Source organism: Kryptolebias marmoratus, linkage group LG5 (assembly GCF_001649575.2).
Source record: "Kryptolebias marmoratus isolate JLee-2015 linkage group LG5, ASM164957v2, whole genome shotgun sequence".
Taxonomy (NCBI): Eukaryota; Metazoa; Chordata; class Actinopteri; order Cyprinodontiformes; family Rivulidae; genus Kryptolebias; species Kryptolebias marmoratus.
In genome coordinates, this window is record NC_051434.1 from 1,909,568 (window position 1) to 1,923,661 (window position 14,094).

Sequence of the window (14,094 nt, forward strand, 5' to 3'; positions counted from 1 at the left end):
CTGTCTGTCTGTAGGACCTGTCTGTCTGCAGGACCTGTCTGTCTGCAGGACCTGTCTGTCTGTCTGTAGGACCTGTCTGTCTGCAGGACCTGTCTGTCTGCAGGACCTGAGCTTGTTTGGAGTTCCTGTGATCCTGAAGAACCACTGAGAACATCAACATCATCATCATCATCACAACATGTTAGCTTTTAGCTAACATTCAGATTCTCTTAGCTGTTAGCTAGCCCTTTGCTACCTTTAGCTTCTAGCAGGCCTTTAGCTCCTCAGTTCTTATCTGGTGTTTTACTACTTTCAGCTAGCACTTTGCTACTTCCAGTTAGCTATGTGCTACTTCTGGTTAGCCTGTTGCTACTTGGTTTAAACTAACATTTAACTATTTTTAGCTAGCATTTTGGTTCATTCAGGCTTGAGCTAGGCTTTTGCATCTTTTAGCTACAATTCTGCTTGTTTTAGCTGTTACTTTGTTACTTTTAGCAGCCGATGTGTTGAAAGGACGATAAATAAACAGAAACAGATTGAAGCACACAAAGAGACAGGAAGTGACTTTGGTCTAAATTTGCACTTTATTTCTAACACTTACAGGTTTGTTCCCTCCCCCCCAAAAAGAACCAACAGGCACACAGAAAGCGATGAGAACAGTTTAACTCAGACAGAAAGAGTTCGGAGGTCAGAAAACAGCATATTTAAAAACAGAAAGCAGATCCTTCCCTCATTACCTTACACTGAAGAACACTGTTTGAGTTGGTACAACGCGGAGAAATCAAAGTGAGAATAAACAGCAGAGCTCTTTGGTTTTTCACTGTTGAGGTTATTTTTTTCTTTAGCAGTAAAATCTATCTTTGCTGTCCTCCTAACCTTTGGATTTAAGCTGCATTGTAGAAAAAATAGAAAGGAAAACGTTTCTTTTTACTTTCTTCTTCACGGACCAACGCGGGGCGAACGACTCGGAACGTTTTCTCTTTTTGCTGTTTTTATTTTGCCATCGAGGTCTAATTTCTGGTGAGCTGAGCAGGAAGATGAACATTCACATCCACAGAAGAACTACAGTAGAAAACATTTCATTTCTCCCTCAGAGTCCCGAACGATAACCCTTAATGTCTATTTACACGTGACGTGCTGCGGCGGGATTAACTTTGGTATCATTCTCGGTCCGCCGCAGCGAGTCCGACTCCGCAGGCACACAGACGGACTGAAAAACATCCGCTTCCACAGTGACAATCTGCAAACGGCCGCGTTGGGAGGAAATTAAAACAAAAAGAAGAAGAAGAAAAACCTCAGCACCTCATGTTAGTGTCTTTTAAAGCCGCGAGAACTCGCTCCTCACTCCTGAGTTCAGACAAGTCTGCCTTCGTTTCGTTTTATCTTTTTATTATTATTAAAGCTTGAACGTCTTTTTGGTTTATCATCAGAGTGTCAGAGGTATGTGTTCGAGGGAATCTGAACGCTTTTCAGAAACCAGAGGAGGAAAAGGAAGCAGAGGGAACCCAAATGAAGGAAATAAACACCTGGAGTCCAAATCAGGTTTGATTTGATAAGTCACAGTGAGAAACAGCTTCCAACAGAACAACAATGCTTTTATAACCATTAATGAAGAAGAAACTGGAGAAATGAGCTGTTTTGCTTCCAGTTTGAGGAGAAATTTAAAGGAAAGCGGTTTAAAATCTGGAGGATTAGTCATTAAATCCAACCCAATCCTGGAGTAAAATCTAAATCGTTTAAACCGTCCTCAGCTGCTCTGGATCAAATTTCCAGCTCCTCGTCTCCGTTTTCCTCCTCGTCTCCGTTTACAACAGTCGCTGCGTTTGGTTTTGGTTTGAAACATTCTTTTGGCTTCTTCTCGTCTCGATCTGAACGCCTGCAGGTACGAGCGTCACAACAACCCCTGAAAACTAGTGAGGAGACTTAAACAGGATCCAATAAATACATAAATAATCAATAAATAAAGTCAGAGCAGGAGAGATTCATAAATACAAACAGAAAACAGCACACATCATCTTCCTCATACAATAAATACAAACAGGTTCTTTTTAATCCAACAAAATGTCCAAAATCAGAGAAAATGTTAAAGCTTTTAGTTCTTAGGTAAAAAATGATCATCAAATAAGAGGGGAACCTTCCTGTCTGGGTCCTTTCAAAATAAAGCTCTGCTGTTTTCAACCCAGGGCTTGTTTCCTCGTTATCCAATCATAACGATCAATAACTGATTAACTGCAGAGACGTTCGGATTTTACTGTTCTTTAAAGACAAAAATTAAAAAATTAAAAAGATGAGCTAATGGCTGGTCGGAGCGAAGAAGACTGAAGCTGATTGGTTAAAAAAAAAAAGTTGAAATACTCATCTGAACACTTTTAATAAACCTTTACGCTGCCGTCAGGAACATAAAGTCTAGGCTGCACTGAGAGTGCTACAGCTAACTGCTGCTGTCGCTGTAAGCCCCGCCCCCCTCCATGTGAACGAATGGGACGGTTTTCCTGATTAAAAACCATAAAAACTTCATCGGTGATGATTTGAAAACAGAGAACAGGTCCGGGGTTGAAAAAAGTTTGTTCCGTGGTTTGGTTTGGTTTGTTCACACACACACACACACACACACCCTCACACACACACACACACACACCCTCACACACACACACACACACACACCCTCACACACACACACACACACAGCTTGTGCATTGGTTTGGTTGTTCTATTTGGTTTGGTTGTGTATCTAAAAAGTTTTGCTTTTGGTTTTTTTTTTTCAGTTTTGGCTTTTTACCGACATTCTGAGAGGACTGAAGAGCTTCTTTGTATTTTGTTTTTTTGTTTCTGTCTTGGAAGCTACATTTTCACAGTTATTTCCAAGCGTAAAACAAAAGGAAAGAAGGAAAGAAGGAGATGAGGAGATATGAAAGTCGCCGTCGCTCCTCCGTCACGGGACAGGAAGTGAGAAGCTATGACAGACACACTATGGGAAGCAAAAAGAAAAATAGATATATTCTTAAAGTCAGTTTGAGGTTTTTCCTTATTTCATCCATTCAGGAACGGAGAGGGAATAAAGCCGGGGAGGGGGGGGTTCTGTCTGTTGAAACAAGAACAGCAATCACAGTTAAAGACGAACAGACAGGAGCTGACGCCCCCCCCCCCTCACTCTTTGATCTGATCTTTGGAGACAAAGCAGAGGGGCAGATGGGATGGAGGGCAGGGGGGTGCGGCACCTCCTCCTTTTGTTCTTTTTGGTCTTTCTTATGCTTGTATTTGTGTTTTTTTCCCCTTTGACGCGGCTGAGGTTTGTCTGGACACTCGTCTCCCGGGCGAATCCAGAGACGAACGCTGCCAGAGGCAATGCTTTGGTATCCAAGAGTGACGGTCTGGAAGATGACATGAGGATGGTTGTGTGTGGGGTGGTGAGAAATCAAAGAAGGTAAATAATGTAAGATAAATAAATAAAAAATCCCAGGACAGTTTGTCCACTTCTGCCTGTGGTGCAGGTAAATCCTCTTTGTTGGCTGTGCACACTTTGGTTTGAGAGATTTGGAAAGAAAAATTGTAGTTAATCCTTAAAATTCGACATCGATCCATGAAACTAACTTTACCTACTGTCAGCCCTGTACAACCTCAGCCCTGGAGAAGTTGGGACGTTGTGTAAAATAAAAGTGCAATGATTTAATCATAAACTCAGATTTTATTCACAATAGAACTTATATATATATATATTAATAGTTGAAGCTAAGAAATGGTACCATTTGCAGATTAATAAGGGTAATTTTGAATTTTATGGCAGAAACGACATCTCAAGTTGTTCCAGGAGCAACAAAAGGATGTAAAACAGAGTGGTCCGAATCAGAAACATCTGGAGGAGAATTTAGTAACTAATGAAGTTAATCCTCAGCAGGTCAGTCAGAGGAGTGGAGGTAAAGATGGGCAGAGGTTCACCAGTCTCTGAGGTCAAAGGTCACAGCTGGTTCTGCTCAGGAACACTGTCTGTAAACACAGTTCACCGCGCCGACCACTTAAAGCTCTATCAGGCAAAGAAGAAGCCAGATGTGAACAGATGTGTCTCCTCTGAGGTCAGCCTGCCTCTCTGATGGTATGGGGGTGCATTAGTGCCTCTGCTCCCATCCAGGAAACATCTGGAGGAAGTTTAAAGAGAAGTGACGCTGCCATCAGATTACTTTGTTCTATTACAAATAAAATATGAGATTTTCAGATCACTGCTTTCTGTTTTCATTTATAAAGTCCCAACTTCTTCAGAACTGAAGCTGTTTGGGTTCTTCTGATGGGAAAGCTTCGTGGCTGTGGAGGGTTTAGTGTAAAAAAAAGCCTGATCTCTGTCAGCGTAATAACTCCACCCATGTGTTTATTCAAAGAAAAGGAAACGCTGTCTGATGTAAAGTCGGCTGATCGGCGTGAAGCTGGAACGACAGAGGTAGGTAGATTTCCTGCTGTAAAAATCTGAGACGAGTAGAAAATAATAGAAAAATAGATGTTTTTGCAGATCTTCAACTGAAAATGGAAAAATAAATTCTGAGTGAAATGTTTCCGACGACATGAAGGTCTGATCTGTGGAGGATCAGAAAGTCTGTTTGAACTAAAGCTTTTCTCTCCGTTTGTTGGGTTTTTTTGTCTTTTTTTTTTTTTTGGTTTTCAGTTTTTGGTATTTGGAGATTTTGGTTTAGATCTTTGTGTTTCTCTTCGAGCATATCTTCTTCTTTTAACAATCCGTTAGCCGAGCCTTTCGGGGCTTCTCGGCCCGGCCCTCGTCGAGTTTTTCTTTATTCTCAGCGACACCTCTCCAGCTGTAGGTCAGTATTTGGTTTCAGATTCCCCCCATCCTACAGGTCTCTCCATCCTCTCCACCCTCCTCCTCTCGTCGGTCTGAGGGTATTTTTTGGCATCAGGAGACGTCCGAGAGGAGAAACGAGCCGCGGATGGATCAGACAGAGAGATGGCTTTGGTTCAAAGGCGATGTTGTAGATTTGGATTCTTAAAGCTCCTCTTCGTCCTCCTCGTCCTGCTCTGATAGGATCCTTTGGCTGCCAGGCGGCGATCACTCCGCCATGGCGCCCCCCAGGGGGGGCGGCGAAGCTTCGCTGAAGGAACAGAAGGAGGCGGGACTTGAACAAGGAGATGCAGACTCCTCAGGGCACGAAGTCGGGCTCATGAGGTTGCTGGTGCCAGTGGGCGGAGACTGACAGAAGGGGGGTCTCTGGCCACACCCGCCGCCGGCGCTGACCAGTCCCATGGCGGGCGCGGAGGTCGTCACCGTGGAGCTGGTCACCAACGGGAGGAGGCCTGCGCGGTTGAGGAAGAGAGAGGGGCGGAGGGAGGCGGGGACACCAGAACCCCCGTGTCCACCCAGAAACATGTGACTCGGCCCCCCCTCCAGGCCGGAGATGGGCAGCTGACCGCCGGAGGCCGCCAGCGCTGCGAGGGGGCGGAGGGAAACAGAAAAACGCCAGAAAGAGGCGAACAGAGGAGAGATCATTAAAACAGAAACTCAGAGAGGAGAAAACAGGAACAGGACAAATACAGGACAAAACAGGACAAATACAGGACAAAATAGGACAAAACAGGACAAATACAGGACAAAACAGGACAAACCAGGACAAATACAGGACAAAATAGGACAAATCAGGACAAATACAGGACAAAGCAGGACAAATACAGGACAAAACAGGACAAATACAGGACAAAACAGGACAAATACAGGACAAAATAGGACAAAACAGGACAAATACAGGACAATACAGGACAAAACAGGACAAATACAGGACAAAGCAGGACAAACAGGACAAAAACAAGACGATGAGGATGAGTATGAGGAGGAGAAGGATGAGGAGAATGAGGAGGAGGATGAGGAGGATGAGGATGATGAGGAGGATGATGAGGATGAGGACAATGAGGACGATGAGGATGAGGAGGATGAGGAGGACGATGAGGAGGATGAGGAGGATGATGATGAGGAGGAGGAGGAGGAGGAGGATGATGATGATGAGGATGATGATGATGAGGGTGAGGAGGATGATGATGATGATGAGGAGGATGATGATGAGGAGGATGAGGAGGAAGAGATCTAAATACTCCAGCTAACAGTTAAAGGATCAGTTCACTCAGTTTACAACCAAATCAAACTTTAATTCTGCGGAGGAAACGGAGGAAGAGCGGGTGTGTTCGTGACGACTGGAGGAGAAGCAACCAGCCGTCATTAAAACACCTGGGCTGTCCCGACAGGTCAAAATGTCTGCCCAACATTATTATCAATAAATAAATCCAGCTGATGGCGGATCAGGAGGAAGGATGTAGTGAGTTCAGGTTTCAGAGTTAAAACAAGTTAAAACTAACATGAAGGAACTAACATGAGGAATCTGTGACCAGAAGCTGGATTTCTGGAACTAACGGCAGATTAAAGACGCCAACACGCCGAGTTTTGTTAGCGGGCTTTAAAACTCTACAGTTCTACGGCTTAAAATCAACATTTTGAGGACAATCCGGAGTCGTTTGAAGCTGTGGAGCTCAGAACAACTGCAGCTCTGCAGGTTTTAACTTTACTGTAATTAAGGTAAACAATTTAAAATTCAGTAAGAACTCCAATAATAAATGTATGCCAACAGCGTACCACCGCAGATTACATCTGTTAAAGTTTGACTTTAAGCAGGAAAGCTGGTAAATCTGTGTGTAGATAACAACAAACTTTCAATCAAAAGGTGACCCTTTGGCCCCGCCGCCCTAAAAGAAACACCATGAAGGCATCAAAAGTTCATTTTAAGACGTTTTTCTGACATTTTAAGGCTTATTTATTGGATATCTCACCACTAGAGGGAGCTCTTCTTCCATTTAAGTCACCATTCTGAACCTCATGACTACATTACCCACAATCCCACCATCCTGAGGACGAACGCTCGGCTTGTAAAGGACCTCTGACGTTATTTTAACACTTACAGCCATCTGAAAACTCTTAGTTTGTTTCTGTTTCAGGTAAAGAAGCACATTATTGTCTGTCTGAAGCCTGAACACTGGTGTTATAAAACTCTTCTTCTTCACGTGTCGCTGCACTCAGCTCAAAGATTAAAGCACACTTTAATCCGTTACAGCTCTGACGGAGCCAAACCCCGTCTTTTCTTCTTTCTGTAACACACTGTATCCTTCTCATCAGCACACGGCCCGGAGGACGCCGGCTCTGAATGAGGCCGAGCCGGGCACGAGGAAGAGGAGGGAATCGGCGCTGAAGGCAGCCGGATTCAAAGCCCAGCTTATTTGTGATGCTTAATTGATTTGACAGCAGAATCGTCTCACTCAATAAGAGTGGGAACTAGTTATTTAGCTGGCAGGTGTAGATATTGTGTCCGTTCATCTGTTTACTGGAAGCTGACTTTTCCTCCAGGGGCCCCTTGTCAGCCGGCGATAATAGCAGGTTATTGTATGAGAATCGAGTTGAATCTTTCACCGAACTGAGTTCTGAGGAGGAACAAACACAAACCTTGCATGGTGGCCAGAGGATTACTGCCCATCAGGGCCTGGTTCATCCCTGTGCTTACTCCCATTATTGTGTTCCTGAAACGGAGACGGACAAACGCTCGTTTAGACACGTGGACACGCTGCGGGGGAACGAAACTGACCGTTAAAGCAAAGTTTAAGACTCAATCTGTGTCATCCTGTGCCTCATTTCTGTAAATAATATCCAACTCCACCGTTTCTATAAAAACTATCCTGTTGCTGTGAAACTAATCATTAATCTCCTGAATAATCTGTTTAAATGACATTTATTTAAGTCTGATGATGATGATGCTGAGAACGCTGAAGGACATTTAGTCTCTGGTTTATGAACGGCTCCTGAGGACAGATCGTCTGATTAGATAAATGTTTGACACCTGATGTGTTTATGGAACTTTCTGGATTAATATACTCGACTGTAAACAGCTTCTCTGTTGTTGGGTTTATTTATTTTTAGATAAAAAGGACAGTAAATGTTAGTTTTTTTTGTTAAATCTTATGACAGTGCTGCTGTGTGTATAATGATTAATACTGTACTGTATATATATATATATATATATATATATATATATTTATTTATTTATTAGTTACATAAACTATAAAACTGAACTGATTGTTGGTCAGACATCAGATGAGTTTGTTCTAAAATTAAAACATAAATTAAAGATGATTATTCATCCTTTTATTACAGAAAGATTAAACTTCTACTTCGATCTGATGAGGTGGACTATATTTATTAAAATAGATGAAATAGTTGGTTTTGATTAAAGCTAATAAATAAATATGATAAATGGTGCTCCCTGTAGGTCTTGTGTTGTTAAATGAGCTGGTTGTGTTCGTCTGTAAATCAGGATTAATACGTTTGATTTGTTTCCAACTTTACATCTTAAAGACAAGAAAACATCCGTTTGTTTGTTTATTTGTTTGTTTATTATATTTGTTTCAGATCTTCCCTGCAGGTTTTATTTCCTGAAACGAGTAAATAAATAATAATTTGGTTTAAAGCAGACTCACCCAGTGTTGAGCCCGGGCGTCCCGAGGCTGGAAGGAGCTGGGCTGGCTGTTCTCTGAGGAGGAGGAGGAGGAGGAGGAGGAGGAGTCACGGAGGAAGAAGACATGGCGGCTGAGCTGACTGGAGTCATGGGGCAGGAAGCTGAAGGTGACGAACTGGCACCTGGGAGGAAGAGGAGAGGGACGGCGTTGAGCGGCGGCTTCGCTGTTGGCGCGCCGAAGAGTTACGGCGTTATTACAAACGCCGTTATTCATCGGCGGCCGGAGCTTCTCCAGCGTCTCGCTTCAGACTGGAGAGACTTGGAGGCTTGGCCTAAACGCCAGCCTCGGCTCATCGGACTGAACGCCAGCCTCGGCTCACCGGGCCAATAAATCTCCAGCTGGGTTTGTCAGCTGTCAGCTCGAGACGCTGGGGAAGTCCATAAATCAGGAGGACGACTTCCGTGTCAACAAAATATTACTGGTTTAACCCTTAAACATTTGGCTGGGACTGAGCCATGGGTCAAGGTAAGTTCAGCTCACCTGTGGTGCTGAGGCTTGTGGTGACCTGGGACAGACTCTGACTCGATATCTGCAGGAGGAAAACGAGAAAATCCATCAAACAAAGATCAGCTCAGCTTCAGGAAACGGTCAGAGGAGCGAGGACAGAGGACAGAGGACAGGACGCAGGACAGAGGACAGGACGCAGGACGGAGGACAGACCGTACCATGTGGGGGCTGTAGCAGTGGCCGATGTGCGTCAGGACGGGCGAGCTCTGGCTGGGCAGGGGGGGGGTGCTGGTGCTGGTGCTGGACGGGTTGATGCGTTTCTCCTTCTGCCGGCGGTTACAGAACCACACCCGGATCACCTCCTTCTCCATGTTCAGCTGCTCCGCCATCAGCAGGATCTCCTCCGACGTCGGCTTCTGGTTCTGAGAGAAGAAGAAGTCCTGATGATCCGAGTCTGTCCTGTCACGACCTTTGACCTTTGACCTGCTGCACAGTCTGACCTCAGTTTGACTTTGTCCTCTCATTATCACAGATTTTTATTCTTGTTTCCATAAATTAAAATAAAGCCTGGGAAACATTTTTAATCTGCGTTCTCACTTCCTGTCGTCCTACCGAGCTGAAGTTGCGCTCCAGCACCATGCGCACGTTCGTCTCGATGCTCGTGCGTTTCTTCCTGCGCCGGCCGGGAAGACCCTCGATGCCCAGCAGGGGGGAGGAGATGGAGGAGGGGCTGGGCAGCATGCTGTCCACCGCCATCATCTCTGAGGGGACAGACGGAGACAAAGGGAGGGACAACGTTTCATGGATTGTTCCCAGGAAGTCGTTGATGGCGTCCGGCGCCCGGTGTCCGGCTCACCTGCGTCACTCAGCCACTTCTCCAGCAGCGGCTTCAGCTTGCACATGTTCTTAAAGCTCAGGTTGAGCGCTTCGAAGCGGGAGATGGTGGTCTGGCTGAAGTCGTTGCCGTACAGCTTTCCCATGGCCACGCCCACATCGCCCTGACGGAGACAGAAAGCCGGTGAGTGACCGAGCAAACCGCCGCCCTTCGCCCCGCCCCCTCGGGCTCCTCACCTGCGTGAATCCCAGCTTTATGCGCCGCTGTTTGAAGGTTCGGGCAAACTGCTCCAGCTCCTCCAGGTCGCTGGGCACTTCGGTCATGTGAGCACCCTGCGCCCCGGGGGTCAGGCCGGAGGTCAGCGAGGACGCCATGGCGCTGCTGGACGCAGAGCTGGACCCAACGGACGTTACAACGCCGCTGCTTTCGCCGGCAGCTACAGAAGCGCTGCCGCCGCCGCCGCTGCCGCTGTTTCCAGCGTCGCTGCTCTTCTCCCTCTGGAAGCAGGACAGGACATACGGGGTTAAATCGGGAGGAAATTCTGTTTCTGATCTTAAAGAGACGGCAGAGATGCTCAGAGCTGACAGACTGGATCATATCTGCTGAGTATTTTCTCCTCCACGCCCTGCGGAGCCACGTTTCTACGTTCGGGCGTCACCAGGAACTCTTTCAACGAGACAAAACCTTAAAAGATAAATGTTCTGCCACAAACTCAACTGGCTGGTCTCTCTCTCACCTCACAGCTTGTTAAAGCTGTGTGACCTTTGACCTCAAGGAGCTGCAGCTGTGATGAGTCTGAGTCCTGGAGACTGTCAGGACATTAGAGTGAAACTCCTTATTTTCCTCTTATTATAACAGCTGGCGTGAAGAAGGGAGGGGCTCAAACTTTATTTACAGCTGGAACGTCGACCAATCAGTAAGTCTTGTTTTAAATAATAAAATAAAAATAAAAGCGTCCGTACCTGTGCTTGGAGTCCCATGCGAGGCGGGGACGTGAGGAGCCCCCCGGCACTTTGCTGAGGTAGTTGGATCAGATTTGCTGTGGAGAGCAAACCTGGAGAACCAAACAGATCTCATCAGTGAGACGTTCAGAAACCGCGGGTCGGCGAGAAGAAGATGGCGTCCTCACCCTGCTGCGGCTGCTGAGCCTGTCCAGGCTGAGACAGCAGGAACTGGGCCGGGGACTGCAGGGGGTGGCCCGGCATCAGAACCAGCTGCTGGAGCTGCAGCAGCTGCTGGATGTCCTGCAACACAGACGGGTTTCAGCTGGGAGGTGAGCGGAAAGCTCTACGTCAGCCAAGCGGAGGGGGGCGGAGCCTACCTGAGCCGTGAGCTGGATGGGCTGCGACAGCGCCAGCTGCGGCGGGGGCGCCGGCCCGGGTTGCTCCTGTTTGTTCGGCTGCTGCTGGGACTGGTTCTGGTTCTGTTGCTGCTGCTGGTTGGCTTGTTGCTGCGCGGCGGCGTGGGCGGCGTGCGCGGCATTGGACTGCTGAACGGCCGCCGCCAACAGCTGAGCCTGAGCCTGCTGGAGGAGGAGCTGCTGCTGGGCCGGGAGGAGGAGGAGGAGGAGGGAGGAAGGAGGAGGAGGAAGGAGGAGGAGGAAGGAGAGTGGCTTAAAAATCAAATCATCTCAGAGTAAAAACATAAAAACCGTCTCTGCTTCGGCTGTTGGACTCAAACACAGATCAGTTTCCTCACCCCTGCCAGCCGGCTGCCTGCGAGCATCAGCTGAGTGTGGTGATGCTGAGTCTGCTGCTGCTGCTGGGGAGGAGGAGCAGGAGGTGCAGGAGGCGCAGGAGGACCACTGCTGTGTGTGAACTCTAAACTCTCCTCACTCTTTATCTGAAGGAAGAAAGAGAAACCGGCCTTCAGGAAGAGTCGGACAGTCAGACGCTCCACCTGCAGGTTTCTGACCTCCGGCTGAAGGTTCGAGGTCAAAACGAGCAACAGGAAGTTCATCTGGTGGTCTACGTCACACAGACCACCTCAGAGTCGCTTCCCATGGAAGGATATTTTTGTTTTTGTTTGTCTTTCTGCTTTTTAAAAACAAATAAAAACCTGGAGCTTCTTCAGGAACAGATTGGAGGCCAGAAGTAAACCGCTTGTTCTCAAATGTTTGCTGAAGTCAATTTTTCTTGAAGCTGGTGACCTCTGACCCCAGCTGTCGTTATCTGCCGACATCTGTCATTTCCCATCCATCATGGCGGCGCCGCGCTCTTCATGTCCGTCACTCACTGTCACCTCCTTCCTGTTTCCTGTCTGAGCTCGCAGACTCAGAACTTCTACTAACTCCTAACTTTAATCAGACGAAGGGAGGTGGACGGGGCTGAACGGGAGGTCTGACAGGAAACGGCGGCCTGCGGGGGGGCGGGGACTCACCTTGATGCCAGCTGCTGAGGGGGACTGGCTGTAGGAGCTTTTTATTTTCTGGACCTGCAGAAAAGTTGGAGACGAAACTCAAAATGCATCAAACCTTCACCAACGAACGACAAGACGACAGAAAGACTAAAGGTTTCTGACCGGAGGGAATAAAGTATTTCAGAGGAAGTAAAGTGTTAACGAGCTGTAAGTCAAAGTGTTTGGAAGAAATAATTATAATTAAATGGAGAAATGAGTTAATTAAAAGGTAACAGTTTGTGGATGTCCTGCAGGGAGAAACTCTTTTTACTCTCCTCAGTTTTTAACATCATAGGATTTGGGTTTTTTTTGGCACAAATTTGAATTTTGTTCCGATTTAAAGGCAGACACAGTTCAGACAAAGTTTTATTAAATTTAAATCAGATTTGATGCAACATTAAGAGTAAAAACTCCCATATTTATGTGAATTACTGCCAGGACTGAAAGTGTTTTCCTCTTAAAGACGAGTTACAAGTATGTCTGTAAAAGTACTTAAACTGTTTATTTGTAGATATAATCTTAGTTTGGAGAACCCACCTGGTCATCAGGGCTGTTTCTGTCAGAGTCTGAAAAACAAAGACAGAAATATTATTATTATTATTATTATGGGTTATTTTATGCTGCCTTCATCAAAGATCTTATAAAACTAAAAGTAAAGGATGGGATATTCACTGGGAAACCAAACGTTTAATCCTGTTTATGAGGATTAAAAGTAAAAAGGAAACTAAACCGAAGGCGTTCAGAGGAAATGAGGACGTTTGTGTCGAACCTGAACTGTCTCCTGGATATTCAGCTCCAGGTTGTTCCTCCCCTGAAGCTTTGGACATTCTGAGATCTGCAGGAAAAAACACAGAAACAAGGTTAAATATAAATATATATATAAATATAAACCAGAAAACAAAACAAAACCCTAATTCAGCTCTCTGTCTCTGAGTTCAAAGGTGGAGATGGAGTAAAAATAAACCTTCATGGCAGATAAATTCATATTCCTCCTGAAGACAGACACCAGGAATTAGTCAGCACCATCATCGTTAATAAAACACCAAAAACCTCTTCATTTCTTTGACTTTATTCCATCAGTGCAACAAAATATAAACTTCACAGAAACAGAAAGGATCGTTAAAGCAGCTTTTTGGTAAAAAGTAGGTTAATGAGCTGCAGTTCCACGGTGATACCAGAAGGTGGCAGCACTTCCTCAGACATGAGCTGAACATCCTGACAGGCAGGTAAGAAACGGTGCACGTGACAGAAAAACTATTATTATTTAAAACACATCAGCTGGTAATGAAAACACCTGATTGGAGTAAAAACCAAAACAATCGGAGGCTGAGGAGGAAATCAAAGATCTGAAAAGTCAGAAATTAAAACCAAAAATGAAAAGTGTCTTCCAGAATCAGCTCAAAATGTGACAATTCATTTAATTTTACATTTAAATTTAAACTAAATAAACTGAATTTTATGTGAGAAGCTTAAATCAGCAAAACTGTTGCTAACGTTAGCAAAACCATAGCTAAAAGCTAAGTGTGGCTAAATTAGTGAAAAGCCTAAATTATGGAGACAGTGACTGAAAACTAAAATGAGTCGTCGGGTTTCAGAGAAGGACGTTCCAGCTGAAGAATCCGACTGGAACAGGAAGTTTTATCCGTCCTTCAGCCACTCCTCACGTCAGTTTAACCCCGCCCCCCATCAGGTCCGACACCCCGAACCCCAGACGTCCCCCGGATGTCCCCCAAATGTCCCTCAGATGTCCCCCAGTTTCTTTCTGCTCGTTTCTTCAGGAGCTCAGATTCATTTAAGAGGAAAATTTTGGATTAAAGGTTAAGTTTTCTACCTGACCCCCCCTCCACCCCCCAGCTAACCCCCCAGGCGGGTGTGTGTGTGTGTGTGTG

At 45.8% G+C, this 14,094-nt stretch overlaps 1 protein-coding gene across 2 annotated transcripts in view; it reads right to left on the reverse strand.

Annotated features, from left to right (window-relative positions):
• The window catches only part of LOC108228612 (POU domain, class 2, transcription factor 2), a 51,527-nt gene that overhangs the window by 3,046 nt on the left and 34,387 nt on the right, over window positions 1-14,094 (reverse strand). Inside the window, exons 2-16 of one of the 2 annotated variants that reach the window (XM_037975902.1) lie at window positions 12,975-13,040; window positions 12,743-12,771; window positions 12,188-12,241; window positions 11,507-11,650; window positions 11,130-11,348; window positions 10,938-11,052; window positions 10,771-10,862; window positions 10,045-10,305; window positions 9,830-9,971; window positions 9,586-9,734; window positions 9,192-9,395; window positions 9,007-9,055; window positions 8,488-8,647; window positions 7,460-7,533; window positions 4,035-5,406 (exon numbers count right to left, since the gene is read on the reverse strand). In XM_037975902.1, the coding sequence (XP_037831830.1) occupies window positions 5,030-5,406; window positions 7,460-7,533; window positions 8,488-8,647; window positions 9,007-9,055; window positions 9,192-9,395; window positions 9,586-9,734; window positions 9,830-9,971; window positions 10,045-10,305; window positions 10,771-10,862; window positions 10,938-11,052; window positions 11,130-11,348; window positions 11,507-11,650; window positions 12,188-12,241; window positions 12,743-12,771; window positions 12,975-13,040 (2,135 nt within the window). In that variant the 3' untranslated portion in view covers window positions 4,035-5,029. Of the gene's footprint in view, window positions 1-4,034; window positions 5,407-7,459; window positions 7,534-8,487; window positions 8,648-9,006; window positions 9,056-9,191; window positions 9,396-9,585; window positions 9,735-9,829; window positions 9,972-10,044; window positions 10,306-10,770; window positions 10,863-10,937; window positions 11,053-11,129; window positions 11,349-11,506; window positions 11,651-12,187; window positions 12,242-12,742; window positions 12,772-12,974; window positions 13,041-14,094 lie in introns of those variants that run through there. The other variant, XM_037975903.1, reaches the window with a different exon arrangement.